Genomic DNA, 21,567 nt, shown 5'->3' with positions numbered 1-21,567 from the left:
AGAGAAAGCCCCTTTTCCTCCAGGCTAGCCTGGCTGGTGGTCTTGTGAACCAAGGGCTGGCTACATCTTGCCTTCATTCACACCATCTTTGGGGTCCCCACTGAGAAGGTACAGCCTGTGGGTCCAAGAAGCCCAGGGATAACTTGCATTAACCCAGTGTCCTGGATGTGTCTTGAAATAAGACTTGCTGCTGGGATTGGGAAAAGCCACTGATGCTTTCAGCTTTGTGATATTAACTTAAGGGCTCGCTGCTGTGTCTGGGGAAGAAGCTTGTGTACTCCCTGAAAACAATGTTTTCTTCTTCATCATGATTATTCTTTAAACCCCAGAGAATGTATTTTCTCCCAGAGGAAAGGGAGGTGGACATTTCTATGGAATAGAGGGCACCTTGGGTTCTGGGTTCTTATTCCAATGTCCTGTGTAAACAGTGGTATGCTGCTTAGTCTTTATGAGCCTCAACCACCTCATTTGTAAAAATGAGGACAATATCATTTATTTCATAGGCTTGAAATAATGATTTAAATGAGTTAGCAATGTGTGTAAACTTCCTAGCCCAGTTCCGCCATAGCAGTAGACCTTAATACTATTGATTTCCTTTCTGCCACCATGGTGTAAAAGAAAGAATCACACCAGGCGGTGAGTCAGAACTTCAGACTCTAGTGGCACCTGTTGAATTTATTATTTATAACACTGGATAAGTCACTTAAATTCTATAGCTTAGGTAGCTTTATTTATAAAACTAAGAGACTGAATGGTCTGTAAGATTTCTTCTAGAATGATAAATTTGTGATTATTTGCACATTAAAATATTCTACTCCAGATGTAAATTTAGCAAAAAAAATTTGTTCCCCTATAAGCAATGACTTCTACACAGCATCAAAACTTTGCCATACTCTTACATAAAAAATAAAGTCAACGAGTTTTCTGCTTTGTCCTTTGGAAGGATAAAGGAGGACACAGTAAATTTTTGGAAGGCATTCTGCTTTCATGCAATAGTGGTACAAGTTTCTGTAACTGAGAGGTAGTACTTCATTTTAGCAAGGGCTAGACTTCATGCTTCTGAACAGCAGAACCAGCTCATGAGAATTTCTCATTTGGCCCATAGGCCTCAGGGGATCTTCTGATTCTAAGTGAAACCTTGAAGTGCTTGACAACAGGTCGCAGCCATTACGATCCATATCTGGCAACATTTTAGGCTGGGTAGTGGCCTTAGATGAGGAATCACTGACTAAACTCATAAGGCTTTGAACTTAGGGGTTTCTGAAAGAAAAAATGGATGCTTGTAGTCTGAGTTTTCCTTCCTCACAATGGATTCCGTACTTTTGAAACTTCTGAAACTGGTGGTATATATTGGTGGAAAATATGTGTCAGTCCTCACTAAGAGTTGTGTGCTAAAATTCCAGCCATAATGATTAAAACTCTATGTTTTGGAAGTCTTTGAGGATCTGTGGAGATCTGAGGAAGATTGGTGGTGTAAAAGTAATTTCTCCACAATTCAAAGTCAGGATAGAGGTGGATTTTGAAAAATACAGTGAACTTTCAAAATTGAATGAGCTGCTGAATTGATCATGAGGACTTAGGAAAAGGAAGAATGATCCTTTGGAACTAGCACAAATTCCCAGTAAATTAACTTTATTTTTAAGGCTGACAGGGTTGTATTTGAGGATCTGAGCCCCTGGCATATTGGATGGAGTATTTCATGCTATCTTAGTTGACAAGTTGGAGAAACGTCAGTGACATTGCGGTAGTCAAGTGAATTTATATTTATTGAACAGTTATATCACAAGCATGAACTTTTACAGGATCCTGGAGGACTTGGAAAACATGGTAATAAAAGAGGAAATATTTAGCCTGGAAAAGAAAGAAGTTTTTTTTTTTTCTTTTTTTCTCAATTCTTATAGTAGCTCTGTCATTGAAGAGAAATTAGACTTTCCTTGCATGTCAAGTAGGAAAACTTGGGATCAGGGAGACAGATCTTTTTAATGCAAAGGAAAAGTTTCCTGTCAATAAGTCTACTGGAATGGGAAGACTTTTGAGGCAGCAAATTTACTTTCCTGATGAGTTTAAGCAGAGACTGGACATGGCTTCGGACAGTGTCTAGTGATTGCTTGCATTGACAAAGAAATTTGGCAAGACAGTGTCTTTCGGTTCTTTTTAAACTGTTAGACACAAAGATAAAGTTGAAGAAGTTAGTGATCAGACAGCAAAAGGCAATCTTTCCCTTCATCAATATGGCCAAAGAAAGATATGTTTTGTCATACAGAAAAGGTTACATGCCTAACTAAACACTCTGCGTTGAAGATGACCCAGGAATGAGGATGACTTATAAGACCCATGAATATTAAGCATTTCCTAAAAGCATCCCATGCCATCATACAAATCCCCAGAAAAGGAGACCATTGTGCTTTTCTTTAATCAAAAGTCCAAAATATTTCTGAAATGTATTCAATCTAATCCAATCCAGTTCAGTCCACTCCAAATTATGACTGTCATATAATAACTAGAATCATTAATGCTATATTTTCTATCATATTCTGGGAGCCATTTGTCTAAAAACTACATTTCTTTACAAGTATAAGTAAATTTTCTCAGTGTCAAAGTTATGCATGAGTTCTCCCTTTTTCTTCCTGGTGGGATCATTGAAGGTCTTGATTCCTAGTTTAGAAAGTTTATGGATTTTGGATTCTTTTGATTATATGACCTATATTGGGAAATGCAGTTTATGCCACACCTCAGGATCATGTATGCGTTACAACTGAAATTGAATACTTGATAACACATGCTCATGTATAGTATAATACCCAGAAAATGTTAATTCAAGTCAAGTCAATTCATCAATAGTTAAATACTGATCATATTTCACTCATTGCACAGGACTTTTAGGTTGGAAAACACTGCTGTAGTCAGTGATTAGTCACTAAAAACTCAAATACTGGCAGAATAAATACAAGAATTCAGGTAGTATCTTTAGACCATCTGATAAATTTGCTAGAGAAAGATAAGTTTTGCATATATATTGCATGAAAAGTCATGCTGAGTGCAAAACATTTATATATCCTCTTTTTTTTTCCTTCTTCCCATCTTTTCAGCGACCCCTCTCCATCTTCCCATAGAAAACGGCACACCCTGGCAGCCTCTTGAAATGTGAAAGACTTTTAGAGAGATATATGGGTAGACTGCTTTTGCTCTGTGTATCTTAAAGCTTTACATCTAGAGAAGCAAGTTTTAGCCTGTAGCACATCTGTTTATGAGCACATTCCGGTGACTGCTGCGATAATGGAATTGCAGATACACTGCTCTGAGCACTTGGGTAACCATTCTTTTATTATCAGGAAGGAAATGCAGTTTTTAAGATCAAAGTGGACACCTCCTGGAAGTTACATTTATTACAAAAGGTTAAAATGTCCACATTCTTTGGAATCAAAGGGACTTAAAGCAGAACAACAGTAATATTCAATAGACCAGTGCAATTTTTGATACGGCAGTAACCATCTAAGTCAGTGACAGGAACAGGTGGTCCTCTAATTCTGAAAGTTACCAATTCTGTCAGCTCTGGGGTTAAACAAGGTGCTTGGTATTGTGATAGCCACAGCCAGGGTCTGCCTGACTGTCACTGCAGGCACCGAGGATACATTATTATAAGAGTCCTTTGGTAGCACTTTGATATCACTGTTTCAGAAAGCAAAGTCACACTCTGCCATCATGGTACAAGTAAAGTAAAAGGTCATTATAATCAGTCACTATTACAGTATTTGGAAAGTCATCAAGGATGAATTCTAGCCTTGAAACATGGTAACCTGGGATTGCAGCAGCTGCACTGTGACAATTACTGCCATCTGCATAATAAGAGTTCTGCTGTGTTTAGGGCACATTTGTCCTCTCATCCGCCACTCCCCCACTTTTAAATTTTTATTTTTTTAAGATTTGAAACAATTCTTCATTTTTCTTTGATAAATTAAAATTATATATATTTATGGTGTATGGTATGTTTTGAGATAGGTACGTATAGTGGAATGGTTGACTTAAGCTAATTAACATATGCATTGTTTCATCCACTTACTGTTTATCCCACTTTAAGCCCCTTTGCCAAGACCTTAAGATGGGTACCTTCAGGGAAGTCCGAGGAGCATCTCTCAGCTGGGCCCACTTCAAATGCTTACTAAAACTCTTTTATAGAGATGCCTAAAAACCTTCTTTAGTAGTTTTAAATATGCATGGAATTTTTGCCAGTGCATATGAGGGAGTAATAAAGGCCCTTCATTATTTCTTTTCAAAAACTTTCCAGTCATTTGAGAGTTTTTAGAGTGCTAAGTCTAGAAACTCTGGATATTTAATGAGAGTGCTTCATTTCACAAAAGAAATGACTTTGTCCCATTGTATCAAGCAAATGATTCTGAAATTCCCTCTGCTTTTCCAGGAGTCCATCTTTCTAGAGACTAGCATTGGAGGAAACATTTTCCTGATGATGATTAAATGTTTATTGAAATTTAGTGTCAGTGTCACAGAAGTGGCTTTTGTACTCAGTAGCTTCTCCGTTGCCAAATTTTATGGCCCATGTTATGGATAAAAATACAATATTGACTCAAATTCTTTCTTTTTTTTTTTTTTTGATGGTGCTGGGGATCGAACCTAGGGACTTGTGCAGGCCTGCCAGGCAAGCACTCTACCAATAGAGTTATGACCCCAGCCCTAATTTAAATACATTTTTAATGGACTCTTACAGAATGGGCAAATCTTTGATCATAGGCAATTTTCTTGTACTAATAAAAATATATAATAGTTTTAGAATGCTAAAGACTTAATGAGATCAAGGGGGCAGTATGTGGAATAGCGATGCTATGCCTTAGGCAATATCTGGCTAACTGTTGATAAGAATTCATTATTCACCATTGATCCTGAGGGTTGTCAAAGTAAGCCTTGTGTCTTCTTTTCTTTTTCTTGAAATATGCCATCTTGTGTCCACAATGGGGAAAAAATGATTTAGTTTTGTAGAAATTGATAGATTATTGTTTTAATTTTTTTCTAAGTAATACTTAAACTAGAGGCAGAGTTACTAATGAATATTTACTTTAGATAGGTTATTTTATTGAATTCCCCAAATTTAACTTATAGAATTACCTACTCAGAAATACTACCTTTCATAATAAATAGACAATTTCCAGTAGGGTACATAGTGTAGGCTTAAGTTCTGGTTCAGATTTTGTGTCAATTCCCAATAAAAGAAAAATAAAATAATTTCGATACTCCTCTTGGGAAAAATAAAAACAAAACAGACAAACAAAAAACTCCCAGAGAACTGTAAATAAGAGGGCATTTCAAAGGAGAACATGCAGTTCTTCTCCATGTATTTTCTGTGAACTATGAATTTTTGGCTTCTTTTTATCTCTACACACTCTCTGTTATGCTTAACAAAAGTGTGAGAAGGGGCAATTCATGCATCCAGCACAGCTTGTGATTTTCTACAGCTTGCACATCTGACCTTTCCCTGGTGTTTTGCATATTGTTACCACCTGTTTTATTCCATTTTATCAGAGATAATTGTCCTCACGGGTCCCAGGTTTGACTCGCCTGGAATGCGTTACCTGCCCTCTCTCCCTTGTCCCCTCCCTCAGCTGTTACTCACTCAAAAGGGTCGCTGGGATCGGCCCTCTGGAGCTCTGGAGGGATGGGAATTCTTTTGTAGTACATTTCCCAGTCGAAGGCTCCACGCATGGCATCCCCAGCTTGTGCCTCATACCCAAAGTGATTGTGGTCAATGACATCGATCATGGGACACACGATGGTTTTGTGGTTTAGTGCAATTTGGTCTGAAAAATGAAAGCACAAAACAGGAAATGACATGCCTGCCTAGGTCATCTATCATTTTGCAGCAAAGAGAAGCTTACACATCCCTACTAATGCAGAATGCTCGCGGCCCTGGCTTCCTGTCGTGGCCAGAGCACTTTGTAGGAATCTCTGAATGTTGGACATAACGTGATGGGACAGTGATTAGGTACAATTAGAGTTGTTGTGTTTTCCTTAAGAAAGTTATGTCCCAGAGAGACTCACAGAGGTCCATTTAGCTCTACCTCTGTCACATTTCTGCTCTGTCCTGTCCCCAATCTGTCATTTTATCATGCATCCAACATGCGCAGAGTATAAACAGTACTTGTGTTCCCTCAAGCATACAGCTGGAGCCTGCTGAGAAAATATTGGCCTGCTTTCTAGAGGTTCCAAAATGTAAATATTTAACTTTATGAGTTTTGTAGCTTCTAATCTTATAAGTCATGATGGCTGTTTGCCCCTAAATGCTGACAGTTCATACACAAAACTCTTTTTTCTTAACTGACCAGAGATTTTGTCCAGTTCTATTTTACCACTGTTCTCTGAGATATACTGTTTATCAAAGCTATTTTATGTTCTTGCATCATATCCAAAAAAGTGTTATGTGATATGATAGTACTGGTGTGACTCCTGCTACTATTAAATTTTTGAGCAACTACTAAGTGAATTATATTTATGCTATTTCTAATACTCCTAGTCACCCTATAAGGTGGCAATTATGCACTAATTTATGCACAAGGAAATTGAGCTCAGAGAAATTAAATAACTTGTCAAGAGGGTTACTTCACTTTTGAGGGCCATAAACAGTAAACCTCCACTGAACTGTCCAGGTTCAAAACTCAGTCTTTCCAGGTTGCCATGATGTTTCTCATTGTAGCAGAGGTGATCTTCTTTCCTCAGTTCCAGCACCATCATTTCCCATGTAGATATTGTTATTGTGATGACATGGACAGTCAGCACAGGGAACTGGTATTATCATACTTTGGTTCACACAGAATAGCTGTGTGTGAAGTATCTTCCCAAGAATGTGCATTTAATCAATATTTATTATAACAAAACAATACTGTCTGACACACAGAATGTTTAAGTGTGAATATCTGCTTTCTTGTTATTGGAAGACCTTTGGATGTGGCATGTGACATTAAGCAAATGGTATCATTTAGAAATATTCTGGGATCTTGTTATTTCCATATTATGTTTTTTCCCAGAGTTCCATAAGTAAATGTAATCTGTGTCAGGGATAAATTCTTCCAATAAGGAAGCTATCCATTTGCTTTTCCTATAGGGCAGGAAGCAAAAATTTTATTGGTTGTAATAACAAGTGGCCTTATTTTGATGATGCTGATAAAACAACGTGTAGAAACTACAAAACCCTGTAGAATATCTTGCTTCGGAGCCTACTTGCCTTTCATTCATTCATTCAGTCATTCATTTGTATTTCAATAATTAGTTATTGAGGTAAAATTGTGTGCCAATCACTTTTCTAGAGGATACAGCAGTGCACACCACCACAGAAATCACTGTCTTTAGAAATGGAGCAAAAACAATTAAGAAACATAAAAAACCACTAAATTTCCTAAAGTTTTAGAAGGTGATAAATGATATAGAAAGCAAACAAAAGAGGGTTAGGGGAATATGGAGTGTTGGGGTGTAGAAAGGGTTGCAATTTTAGACAGTATGGCTCCAGTAACCCTTAGAGAGCCTGGAAGTTGCCTTTGTCTTATGTCAGCTAATTAGTAGATGGAGAGATCCCCAGCACTATTTCCCATTCACCTCCACCAAGGGCTTTCTAAGCATCCATTTTCACCTGGGCAAGCCTTATAATGGGTTTTAATCTTTATCTAAATGGTGTTTCCCCAGAGATGTCTTTGACAGAGGAGACCATCGGTGCTGCGTCGGATATATTTCCTCTATCACCTCTGCAGGTATTTTAGTATTAAGGTTTCACTGACTTTCTTCAATCAAACTCAGAATCAGGTTGATTTACAAGTTCCTTGACCAACAAGGAGTCCCAAGGTGACCCGAAGAGAATGAGTCTGTTAAATTAACTGTCAACTTTCCGTTCAAATTTCCTTTCAGCTCTCCTTCAGCTGTACTAGCTTAGGGTGAAAGCTGCATGACTAATTTTTCATCCAAGGCTTGTGCCTACATTTCAATTTCCAGGGATCAAACAAACAGACTCTTAATAGGAAATTGAAATTCAGGTATAATCCCAAGGTGAAAAATGAACCACGAAACCATGTGACTCCGCCTGTTTTTTCATTTTGGATGATGTGTCAAGACACTGATAGAAGAAAATAAAAAAAGATAGCGATCCTGAGCTTGAATCATTTCTTATCCATCAGGCCTACAGGAAATGAAATGCCTTAATGAGAAAAAGTGGGTTGTGGGTTTCTCTTATTTTCTTTTTTTCTCTTTCTTCTTTTTTTTTTTTCCTTTCTCTCGGATTCATAGCAAACAATCAGAGGCTCCATAATTGGCATTTAGGGATTGCTTTGGTTCATAAATAAGGTAGGCCTTTTGCTGACTTCCTTGAGTATTCAACACCATATAGGTCAAATTCAGTTTGAGGGAATCTCACTGTTGCTGATGAAGCTTTAAATTGCTATGTCCTTGAACAAGGTACTTTTAATTAAAAGCTCAGAGGATTCTCTGACTATAGGAAACTGAAACATTCCTGTTGATTAGGATGGCTGGCAGTCATCTGTATAGAGTATGTGGATGGGCAGTGTGGTGGGGGTGTTAGTTGCTGGTTGTTCTCTGTTTTAAATCCTAGACAGTTTCAATCAATGTCCTTCCCCTTTCCCCCACCCATCTTTTTACTAATGGAGCTTGGTTCCTTCAAGTTGAAATCCTACACAGTATTCAATGGCAAATCATTCTTCCTGAGACAGCTATTGTATAGGTAGTTGTTACTGGCTCTAGTTCTGAGGTCAGGGATTTATTTACAATAAAAGTAGATCAGGCAAAATCTGGAAGAAAATGAAGGAGTACAATAATGGGCACCCAACATTTTTTAGAAAGATCTTTTTTTTTCCCCAGGCATATGATTTATTTCTTAGCTACAACTGGACCTTATATCTGACTTCATTGTAAAATAAAACAACAAAAATACTGGAGCTAGAACTTAACATTTTCAAAATGAATGAGTTTCTGTTCATTCATGTTTCTAGCAGTCCACGTGCCATCTGATGGTCACCCCTGTTTCCCTCCTCCTAGTCACAGCAAGAACATTTAAGACCTATCACTGAGAGCATCTCTAAGTTTAGGGGTACGAGTTGGTGACAGAAGTGAAAAGAACAACAAAAATGTCACTGTAGATCCTAGAAAATGGCAAAGTGCTTACACTTTATACTGGGTCTGAATAATTTTATCTCCCTTTTCTTTAACAATTCTGTAATAATTGTTAAAGTATAATATATGTATTTTAGTCTTATTATAATTAAGGGATGACTTTAAAAATGTTTGGGGATTTTTTTTGTTTTCAAAGGAGGATGTCTGGGATAAATGAAAAATTTTAAATCTTAAGTAAGATTGCAGTTGGTATTATCTAAATGATCTAAAATACTATTCACGTTTTTTTTTTTTTCCTGTAGTGCTCCGAATCCAGGGCCTTGCTTATGCTAGGCAAATATTCTATCACTGAGCTGTAGCCCCAGCCCCTAAAATGTCAATTTCAATGCAGTTTTCTAGTTGTCCGTTTATCTCCAACAGTGGTTCAGATACAATTCAAGGATCCCTCTGCCAAAGTTACAGAAGGGGTCTCTAGATTTTGTTGAAGTAAACCTTGCTTTTACTCTGCAGGGCTGCAGTTCTTCCAGTCCCCAAATTTCCCAGAGTGCGTCAGTGCTAATTGTACTCACTAAGGAGTGGGGGCAGCCAGTTCACGTTGACCTCGCAGTGGGAGTCAAGGAATGTCAGCACCTCTCCTCTGGCCATAGATGCACCCAGGAGTCTGGTCCGGATGAGTCCTTCTCTTTTCTTGGTACGAACAATCCTCACTTTGGAAAACCGAGCCATGTATTCCTCTAACTTATCCTTCAAGTGTTCTAGGAAAGAAATAGAGAATTTGTAGGAAGAATGTACAACATTTGTTGCAGTATAATTATTCATGGATGTTGGGCATACAGAGTATGTGAATGATGAATCCTAGCATAAAATCTTAAAAGTTCATGTTTCTCCTCTCCTTATCTAGAGCAGAGATATTTATAAGATTTTGTGCTTAGAGGTTTTATGTTTATTTCCCAAAATGTTTCATAATCTTCAAATACCGCCTTTGTTTGAGTGCAGTGACACACCAGAGCTCTGTCATGCAGTTAGTGTTGGTGGGTGACCATCATGTTAATCCTGACAAGCACTTGCCAAGGTGAGTATTGCCCTCTGGCTCCTGTTGGGTGAAGTCAGATGAACACCCTGGCATATGGGCTCTTCCCCAAAAGAGGGATTTTTATAGCAAGGCTTTGCCTAGTATTCTATATGCTGAAAATAATGCATATAAAATGAGAAAGAAAAATATTTGTCAAATCAATAGAACTGAACTGATTTCTACCTCTATAGAGTAATAGTAAACTGGTACGAAGTCCAACTTGGGCTTTGGATTCAAAGTGGAAAGATGACTGATGTGTGCTAAAATAGGTATGGAAAGGGAAAGCTGAAGAAATACTATACAGTCATTTTGAACTTAGCTATTTAAGACTGGAGATATTCCTTAGCTTTTCAAATTTGGAAATGCTTCTTCCTCTAATTAAAAACAAACGGTGGGAACAAAATCAAATCATCTTACAGAATAAAACATTTCCAACTGTCTGTGATAAGATACATCAATCTTTTGTTCCTTTTTATGTGAAATAAGTACATTTTGTGGCTTTCTGTGGGATATGTTCTTGTATATTTTATATCCACTGCTCTTACTCTGCCATATCTAAGATATTATAAGAGCTTTATTGGAACTTCTGATAAGTATAGTCCAATATCTATTGAAATGGAATCTCAGTATGCAGTATGCTCTCTGGTTTTTCACTTTTCAACCCTTCTCTGCAGTACTGTAATCAAAGGCAATAATATTAAGTCTTCTCCCATAATTCATTGCAATAGGGATTCATGTAAGATCTATAAGCCCTTCCTGGTATCCAATTTAACAGATATCAGAATTATTCTATATTGACGCTTCTCTGTATATAAGAGTTTATTCTTATTTCTTAGCATTATTAGTGTAGTATTAAAAAAACATTTTTCTTGACTGTTTATAACTGTTTCACAAACAGGTCAGTTAAAGGGATATTTAGCTGTCTAATTTTCACTATGAAAGAATCAGAGATGATTTAGCTCAAAATACGTCACTCTCTTTGTTGTTCTTCCTGTCACTAACAGAGTTATGGAGATGAGACCATGGGAAGTTAGATTCTAGCATTTGGGATCAGAATAGTCCTGGGGGGGAGGTCTATAAAGTGACATGAATGGGTTAGTCATGAAAACTGTAAACCTAAATTTCTTCACCTATAAAACATAAGGGATTTGGGGGATTTTTTTTTTTTTCCTTTTAGAAAGTGTCACAGTCAAGCTTTGAGTTAGGCTTTGGTTAGAGACCTGGCAATGTTCATTCAACAACATTTATCCAGGCAGTAACTGGAGCCTGAGTAAGCCACTTGTACTGATGAAGAGAAACAGCATTTCCCTTTGAAGAAATGCCTTTAATGCTGAGCCCAAAGTACAAAACTTTTGGAAGTTCTATTTTACAGAGAGATTTTGATAATTCATCCTCTTGTCTCTATTGCATATGTAAAGGAGAAAGTTTTGGTAAGCAATAAAGTAACAGATGAGGGTATAAGCAGTTCTGCAGAGGCCAGTTGTATCGTGTCCCTTTTTGCTCTGGAACAGTCTGCTGTGCAGAGGACTCACTTCCTCCAGGTCCCCCTTTGCTCATTCTTCCCCACTACAAAGACTTTCTGGCTATCCTGGGTGCAAACTGAAAAGAAAGATTTCAAAAAACTCTCCAACACAGACTCAACTGCAAATAAGCCTGGAGTTTTACTATCTTGTCAGGGAACTAAGGTCAAAGCAATACAGTTGAACAATAAAAGACAATGACTAAGTGATTCATGATCAATATGAGGATGCTGTATGTGCCAGAGTCTTGAAAGGCCATGTTCTGTCAGGATTTCCACAGTAATAAACATTTAAGAAAACTTCATAATCTCATTACTGTAATTTACTTAGGCATTGAACCCTTTCTGTATTACCAATTAACAAACAAGAGGCATTATGTAAATTTATTTGTAAGTTGGTTGTTTGCACCACAAAATGCTTACCTCATGGAATAGTCTAGACAGTCACTGGGAACTAAAAAAACATAGATCACATTTTTTAAGCCCATAAATAATGTTCTTTCCCCCTTTCTTTAATCCTCATATTTTTTTAAAAATCAATTATACAATGCTGAGTAGCAGCTCAGTGTTCCAATATGCCTCTAGGTCTTCCCTCCTTGACTTCCAGGGACCATGGGATCTTGTTTGCTGGAGGGGTAGACTATTTTTCTATAGCTGCATAAGAGGAAATCACTGTAGAATATTCTCACTTCCTGGATATTACAAAGTGGGAATTAAAGGGTTGTCGGTCACCTGGGAGGGCTTGTCCTAACTTCAGATGTAGACTTCCATATTCTGTGATTTGTAAGAAATTCTCTGGAGCTCAGTGGGGTCTAGTTCTTTGAGTTTCTTTCCCCCTGTACACATTTTCTGATGCTGTAAAGTTTTCTTATATCAAAGTTCATTTTTAATGTAATAAGAAGACTGTATGGTGTGAATTCACTAAACATAAGGGGTTTGACCACAGGTAGAGTCCACTAGATATTTAGATCAGTTCCTCTAGTCTGAACTTTATGGTGATAATTAGTTTGCTTTCCTCAGATAATGATCTGGTTGACTGCCCTTTGGGGTCCTTTCTCTCTTAGTAGTTCAGTTGTAACATCTAATTACCCATAACTCACAATGAAGGCAGGTACCATCAGTCTAATTAGCAAATTAAACTCTCCTACAAGGGAGTTACTGGAGATGGTGGAGATGGCTTTAAATTAAACAACATTGTGCCTTTCTTTAGTGTGGACAATTTTAGATTAGCTTCTAAAACATTGTAATCATGATATAAAACATGACTTTATATTATTTTAATTCAAGCACAACATCTTAGAAGATCACTTTTGAACTCATTTAACTTTAAATAATTCCAAGAGAATTTCTTGTATTTCTGTTAAACAGGCAGATCTCTCTAGTGACTGTGAGACATTTATAGAACCATTAATTTTTTTTTTGTTTGTGGCCTAGACTAAAAGTTAATGTTATTGTTAAAAGCTGCAGAATAATATCCTAATGATCCAGAAGAGTGAAAACAACTTCAAAAATATAGTTTTCCAGGATTTATTGTATCCTGTGAAACAATAATGAAACCAAAAGTTGTAGTCTAGTGAAATTTTGTTGTCATGCTACTCTGAGTAGTAAATTTAGCAGCTTTCTGAAATGTGTTTTCCTCTTTTCAGAAATTCCACTTATATACCATAAATTTATATGGAGACTATATCATTCATTAGTGAATTTAGTGTTCAGGGAACCAATTAAACACTAAAGAATTCATCTTCAGTGATCCGTGTAGTCAAGAAAGTCAAAGACAAGAGTTCTGGCCCTTCTGATGACTGGTCATGTGGCTTTGGGTAAATAGTTTTATACAGTTTGATCTTATTTTCCTCACATAAAAGATGAAGAGAATGTGACTGGTAGATCTTAAATATTCCTCTATATTTATGATTCCATGATTTCCCTGGTGAAGTTTCACTGACCATATAGATTTAATCCTATCAAACACCTGTTTTTTCCTAAATGCATCCTAATGTTAGATATTGTGGTGTCATTTGGCTGTGTTCCATTTTTGAAAGTAAGAGTTAAAATAAAGCTAACACATATCAGAGTCTTAGTCAAAAAGCAAACTCCAGGATATTTTCTTTAGTCAACACAGCATCTGTCTAATCTCCTACAGTTTGCTGTCTGTAAGATTGTCACTGATGTCAAAATAATGACTTTGAAGCACTGTGAATTCATCAAAGATTTAATTCTGCTCAATAAGTTATGAATATTATGTCAGAAAAATACAGTAATGGAGTGAACAAAGCTCTCTGGTTCACTTTTGAGGAATTGTTCCCAAGGGTAGGGACAAGCTAGTGACCCTCAGTATTGCAGAGCATGACCAAGTGGAGGACTCCCCAGAGGTTAGCCAATTGGTAACACCAAGTTCGTGTCCAGGTCCAGCAACTTGCTGCCTGCTTCTATATACTTCTTTTGAATTATCAAATTTGTATTTCAAAGGGAAGGAAGGGCCAGGAGACACCTGATCTAGAGATATAGATTTATATATTTAAGTGCACACCTGTGGAGAAGAAATTCCTTTGATGTTTATACTTGGACATTGGTAGATTGAGATGGACCATGGCCTTAAGATCATGTAGATTATGTATTAGGTATTATAGGTGATGCCTAGTTACAAGTTCTGAAGTGTAATGGATTACAAATACACGGAAACATGTATCTTAAGCATTTCTGGTTAATCCTCACACTAATACTTAGAATTGCAACTCTAAGCATTCTGGGTAATCTGAGGGTTTTACCACAGTGCAAAGAAGTATTTTACAATTAGAGAATAGAAGATATTCTTTCATTTCTTAATCTACGTGGTGTATATCATGTGCATATTTGGACCCAAAGTGAATATATTAAGGATAATGGTCTAGTTTAGCAGGGCCTGTAAAGACTTTTTCTACATTTTTGACATACAAGAAATATACAGATTTTAGGTCTCTAGCTGAATTCCAGAAAATCGTCAGTCTCTTTTTGTCCTGTATGACCATACTAAATCTGTCCCTTTTGATAGCATTCAAATACAGACATTTCACATTTATCTCTGTAGCACAAAAAAATCCGATCAAGAAAGTAATAGAATTGATGAAAACATATTCAATTGCTTCTTCTATGACTTCATCTGGGTTCTATCTTTGAATGTCCTATTTTCTATTCTTTTAATATTGAAGCATCTTAAGTCATTTGGGAAAGAGTGGCTAACACCTGGCTTAAGTAAATGGACAAAATATATTCCAGATAATATAAAAAGAAGGAAAGATAGAAGAAGAATGTCACCCTTTTACAATCCCTAATGAATTAATGGATCAAGCCACCATAGGCTGCTAACATCACAAAAAGAGCAACAATCTCCTATTAGGTACCTCCTGATGGGAAAACATATCATTGCCTCTGGAATATTTTTGTCTAAGGCATTGAATCTGAAATTGATCATGCCTTCAGATCTAACTGCCTATTTATAGGACATAAAGGGACTGAGGAATATGTTAAATGATATATGAGAGATACTATCAGTAGAATCTAAATCATGGGAAATCCCTCAGGATAAATGACTTGGTTTCTTCAATAAATAAATTTCAAGGTGTGGGGGAAAGAATTGGAAGGAGAATCCTTAAAATTTACTGATACCTAAGAAGCATATCAATCTGTCTAAAAAAAAGACCTAATGTGGACCCCAGTTCAAACAAACTGTTGGGAAAGAACTGTTGGTCAGTTGCTCACAGCTAGATCATATTGTTCTCCTCTTGTATGTAACAATCTCAAGAACATGAACTGAGACCATGGGGAAAAAAAAAAGATTCCCGTGAAACCTAAAATATACCAGATATGCCTTCTCATGGGGAAGAAAGTAACTTTTACCTTTTACCTATTATGTCTCTATCTAGTTGTGCATGGGATTTGAGACATTCCTCCCACCACCTTAACCCAGAGACTCCCTGATACCAAGAAATCTTAGGAGAGAATTTGACACTGTTTTTTTCCATAGGTATTTTATGTTTCTGCATGTCTTCTACATGAAACAATAATCATCCTTTTTTCTTTTCCCAAACTGTCTTTTCAAGGATGTTTATGTGACTAACAGATATGGAAGACAGAGATTGGGTATCTTTCACAAAAAAGGACAAGTTGTTAATAGCCTTGGAAGTTAGAGATAATATCTTCCACTGGAGTGATGGGCAGGCATGCTTGTTGCCCATTAGAATAAATTTGAGTTTCTTAAGCTCAATATACCTTCTATATAAAACAAACAAAAAACAAAATCAAAGAACAAACAAGAAATGACCATTGATTGTGGAAGAATCCATGTGATCTGGAGACAAGGGAACTGACAAAACATTTTGTTCCTTAAGCTGCTCTCTTTCAGTAATAAAATCCATTGGAATTGGAACTCATCCTCTGCCTGTATCAATGGAACAATAGAAAGCTAGCTTGTTAATTTGCAAATAAAGTAAAATCTCAGGTGCTCTGTAGTTTTTTAACCTAGAGTTGTGAAAGCTACTTTGGTAGTTATGGAGGTCTTCTGACGAGGCCAGGAGAGAAATCAAGGGCAATCCTATATGTAATTCCACATGCCAAACTTTCTAATTCTTAGCCCTTGGCACAGCCTAGCTTTGGCTTAATTGAGCTTCACTTCATTATTCCTTTCTTTCGTGTTATTTTCTCCTCCAGTTAAATCCTTTTAGTATCTCAAAATATCTCTGTCATCATGGGCGGAATTTCACAGTGATAAATATTGAGCTATGTTTTTCTGGAGAATTCTGACAGTTTTCGGTGATTATTAGGTCCCGGAACCCTGTATTTTCATATAGAAAATAGCATCGGATACATTTCAGGATGTAGTCTGCTGGGACGTCAGCAAGATTGGACACAAGGCAGGGTCCTTGGGTCTTCTCTCTCTCCTTCTCCCCTTTGGTCTCTTTCATTCTCTTGTGTTCACTTTCTCTCTCACCATTTGCTTAAAGAACAATTGAATCATGTATTTTCATTCACCCATGGGACCTTGTGGAGTACCTAACAGCCATAGAACTGGTGTCTGCATCACTCACTGAAGTTCTTTTCCATGTTGAGGATAGTACCTGGGTACAAAGTCTTCATTCTTTGAAAATACTCGTATGTCAAAGATTATTTGTATAATACTTTATAAATAGAGGTCCCCAAGTGAACAAATATAGGTGCCACCATATATTAAAAAATTAAGAACTTTTTCAAAAAAATGTACAAGAGGTAAAGAGAGAGAAAAAAATAGAGAACTTCTGTTGAAATATTTATTTTCTTCTTTATATTTATAGGGCATATAATCTTAAAGCAGATTTCACAAAAGTATAAATAATAGATCATTACTTTACACAAAATATTTTGGTTTTTTGATAATAACCTAAAAACTGACTATATGAAAATGTAGTGTGTCTGTGATGCAGCTTTATTTCAGTTCAATTTTCACACATTTGATTTGCAAATTCATTACTTATTCTGATTTTTGAGATGTCAATGTATACTCTTTCATAATGGAAATATTTAAATGCTATTTTGTCTTTCCACAGTATTTTCTTAAGACTATTTTAAAATGGTTTTGTCTGATGTTTCAGATGCTTCCCGTATAATTCATATTTAAATTATATGATATTTTCCTAAGCATTTTGTGTTTTTCAAAAGTAGTTGTAATTAAAGATCTTCTGTGAATGAATAAAAATGAAGTAATGGGAGTGCGATTTATAGTTTGTAATTGTTCTGTTTATATGAACCTTAGGAGAACTTTGTATTTTCTCCAAGTCAGGCAATATAAAATTAAATGCAATTCAAAATTAATTTGTTTACATCATTTCTTCTGATGCTGTAACTTTGCCTCAAAGAAGAAAAGTGATGTAAATAGGAAATGACTAGCCTGTAGAGATCTTTTCTAAGAAATGTTGTTATTAAGTATTATAAACTCACGTGATTAATACATTTTTTTACAAAGAAAAACCTCTTATTTTGAACAATTCAGGCTTTTTATTAGATCTTAAACATTCTGGATATTGCAAAAGAATAGGCTGATAGCTTACAAATGTTCTATGTGCCTAGTACAAGATAATCCAGTTCAAATGCCCAAATGTAAATATCTTACCATCAGCCTTAGGGAAAGTCATTGGTTCATTGTTATGCTATTTGACCTCAAAAATAATTAAGAATTTTGCCAAAAATGCTGTTGGGTAGACCTTAGTTTATAAATAATAGAGAGTTGTTTAACTCTAAAAAAAAAATATTTTAAATACAAAAATCCAAATAACATTTTAATTATCAATGTTGATGTAAGAGAACAAATGTTGATGTAGATCACTTCTATTTCAACTATTCTATTTTTTAAATTGTGAAATACACATATCATAAAGTGTGCCACCATAATAATTTTAAGTGTGTAATTTAGTAGTGTTAAGTATACTCACATTTATTTTTCAATCTCCAGAGCTTTTTCATCTTGCAAAATTGAAACTACGTACCATTAAAACAATAATTGCTTCCCTCTCCTTGCTGCCCCTGAGAACCACTCTTCTAACTTTCTTTGTCTATGTGTTTGACTGATATAGAAAACTCAGATAAGTAGAATCTCACAGTATGTCTTTTTTTGACTAACTTATTTCATTCAGTACACTATCCTTAGAGTTCATACATGTTGTAGAAAGTGCTAGATTTTTTCATACACACATATGTATATATAAGCATATACATGTGTGTATGTATGTGTGTGTATTTTCATGTATACACACCTGCATACATGTACATACATAATTTTTTTTTCTGTGATAGGAATCGAACCCAGGGCCTTGCCTATACTAGGTGAGCACTGTAAAACTGAGCTGTTCTTCCAGCCCTTCCTTCCTTTTAAAGACTGAATGATATTCCATTGTATTTATATACACCACAATTTGTTAATCCATTCATCCATTTGTTGTGCATTTGGGTTGCTTCTACTTTTTGCCTATTGTTAACAATGCTGTGAACATGGGTGTTCAAATACCTGAGACCTTGTGTTTATATTGAAATCCAGGCCATTTCAATATAAACTCAGAGTGGAATAGCTGGACCATAGAATAATTCTACTTTTAGTTTTTTGAGAAACCACCATATTATTTTCCATAGTAACTATCCAGTTGTTCATTGTCAACAACAGTGCATAGGGGTATCTATTCTTCTTTAAAGTCCTTGTGACTCTTTGTAGAATGTAAATCTAAATGAACTTTAGTTGAGTGTGGAGGAAAGCTTGGCAAAGATTTTGAGAACTTCTTATTACAAAAAATTCCTCCAAAGTGGCTCTTTCTTATACACTAAATACCAATTATTTTATAAAGGAAGAAAAGTCAGAGTACTGACAATGACAAATATTTTTAATATAGAATATTGCAAGTTATCAAGATAAGAAAATAGTGTAGACACTAAAGTTTCAGGACTAAAATTATTAACAAGAAAAGCCTCCAGAGATTGTTTATCTCCCACTGCAAAAATATATTATTCAAGAATGTTGTATTTGCAAATATCCTAGTGTCCAGTCTAAATAGTCCTTGTGACTAGAGAGTTCACAAGATCTGATTGACATGTTCTTTTGCCGATTCCTCTCTATACTCCTCTTCCACTCCTTAGGTAAGTAGTCTGCATCTGATTACCAAGGTTCTGTCCTACTTTAGACTGCCTTCTTCACTATCAATTGTATCCGGGAGTTAAATGACACTTTGCACTTAATTATCTTGGTCCACCCCCCCATATTTAGGAATGTATCCTCAAAACATCCAATCATCTTCTAATGCCTCTAAGCAAACTCACTCCTTATCTTTCAGCAATTCCTTTAATCTTTAAGTCTGCCCCAAAGGCTCATTTTATAAGATTATTTGTTTTGAGATATGAGGAAACTATTTCAAAAAATAAATTTAACAAAGAGAAAGCATCAAAAGAATCAGTATCTTCATGCTATCTCTCTCTAATGTTCTTAAAGATTAAAAATATCCATTTATGAATTTTCACAATTCTCAAGGAATGTTAATGTTTTCTTTTAAAAAAAATTTTTTTTAGTTGTACATGGACACGATACCTTTTATTTTATTTTTTTAATTTTTATGTGGTGCTGAGGCAAGAGCTCTACCTCTGAGCTACAACTGCAGCCCCCTTTAATGCTTTCTTATTGAATTTTGTCAAACACCAAGTTATGCAGTTTTAAATGACTTCACATTACATTACAATATTAACGCCGCTGTTAATTTGTACCTTCGCACACACATTCATAGTGTGGATAAGTAGGCTTTTGTGATCTGGTTTACTATAATGACCATCTCTAAAAATTGAGACTAGAAACAAATTTTTCCCATACAAACAACAAATGATTTTCTACTACTTATTTTCCTGAGAGGAAGTCAGGATGAGAAATGCTAACTATGGGCCTAAACAATTACAAGGCAATGCAAGCCACATCAATGGGGCTATTAATAAGGTGAAGTCACAGCCTCCAGTAAAAGCAAATGCGGCCTGTGTCACATCAGCAAACAGCCTGGAATCCACCTCTGTACCCAAGGGATCTGTAAAGTCTTTTAGAGATATTTTTAGAAAATTTAAAGTGATAAAAAAAAAAAATCCCAAAGTCAAGAGGGTCAAGAAAGAGAAAAATTAATCTTTAGTTAATTAAGAAGCATAAAATGTAGGTGAGACAGAAACCAAAACAAAAACTCTAAAATACCACAGTGCCTCAGTGCAGGTGCCAAATGGCATCCATAAAATCTCTGCCCTTCCTAAGTTCTTTAAATTCTTCATTTCTTTCCAGTTGAAAAATACATGAACCACACAAAGGAAAGCTCATTTTATTTTTCTTCAGTTTCCTCTGAATAATCTATTTAAATGACTGGGTGGGAATGCTCCCTGGACAGAGATCCAGGGCCTATAATCTCAAATTAACGTGTGTACTACTGAGTGAATAATGCCACCAAATAACTGCCAAAACAGCCATAAAGACCCCTGGGGTTTGGTTTGACTTTACAACAAATAAAGACAAATTGGAGAGAATTCTGCTAAACAGTTTGTGTGAGAAAAAAATGCTATGTCAAAATTTCAATTTAGATGAGACCAGAACTAAATTAAGTATCTGGGAATTGGCCTTGTTCTCAAGGCTATGGAAGCTCTCAGTTCTTAACGATATTCTTGAAGTGCAATATAGAAGGAGGCATGTAGGAAATGGACTGTCTGCCCTTGTTGAAGAAAATTGACCTGCTAAAGATAAGTCCTCTCAAGGAATTGCTCCATTTCTTGATAACGCTATTAGGGAATGAAAGGAAAGGGATCATGTAAGATATTGTCTTGGATCAAAATTTAGAAAAGAAAATATTAAGTGAACCAAAAATGTGTCTCAGATTCTTGAATGAGGAGAACCAACAGCCTAAGCATTTAAAGTTGACAGAATAATATATGAACATGCTACTATATATGTCCATATTTATTACTTTCAATATTGACAAACACTACTGAAAGATGCATTCATGTATTAATTAACTTAATCCTCATTTCACAGATTAGGAAAATTATTCTTATTTACAAAGGAGGGAAATGAAAGTCAGAAAATTTAAGAAATTTTCCTAATATAGCAAAACAATGCCTAGAATATTTTAAGTATTCAGTAAATGCCACTGATTACATGCTCAAGTAATCATTAACAAAACAAACAAACAAACAAACAAAAAACCAAACTGGAACCCAAATTTATCCACCATGAATCTTTTAAGCTAAAGATTTAAGGCAGGGAATTATGTACTTATTGTAATAACACATTATACAATACCTAGAAAATACAGGAAAATGGAAAGAAGGGGTGAAAAATCACAGTTTTATTAAC

General features: G+C 35.8%; 1 protein-coding gene across 1 annotated transcript in view; it reads right to left on the bottom strand.

Annotated features, from left to right (window-relative positions):
* Galntl6 (polypeptide N-acetylgalactosaminyltransferase like 6) overlaps positions 1 to 21,567 on the bottom strand; it is a 1,064,176-nt gene that overhangs the window by 184,949 nt on the left and 857,660 nt on the right. The window contains exons 6-7 of the mRNA XM_047550007.1: positions 9,687 to 9,872; positions 5,624 to 5,807 (exon numbers count right to left, since the gene is read on the bottom strand). Of these exons, the coding sequence (XP_047405963.1) occupies positions 5,624 to 5,807; positions 9,687 to 9,872 (370 nt within the window). The remainder of the gene's footprint in view (positions 1 to 5,623; positions 5,808 to 9,686; positions 9,873 to 21,567) is intronic.

This window comes from Sciurus carolinensis, chromosome 4, assembly GCF_902686445.1.
Source record: "Sciurus carolinensis chromosome 4, mSciCar1.2, whole genome shotgun sequence".
Taxonomy (NCBI): Eukaryota; Metazoa; Chordata; class Mammalia; order Rodentia; family Sciuridae; genus Sciurus; species Sciurus carolinensis.
The sequence above is the reverse complement of the archived record's forward strand: the minus strand, read 5'-3'. Positions and strand labels throughout refer to the sequence as shown.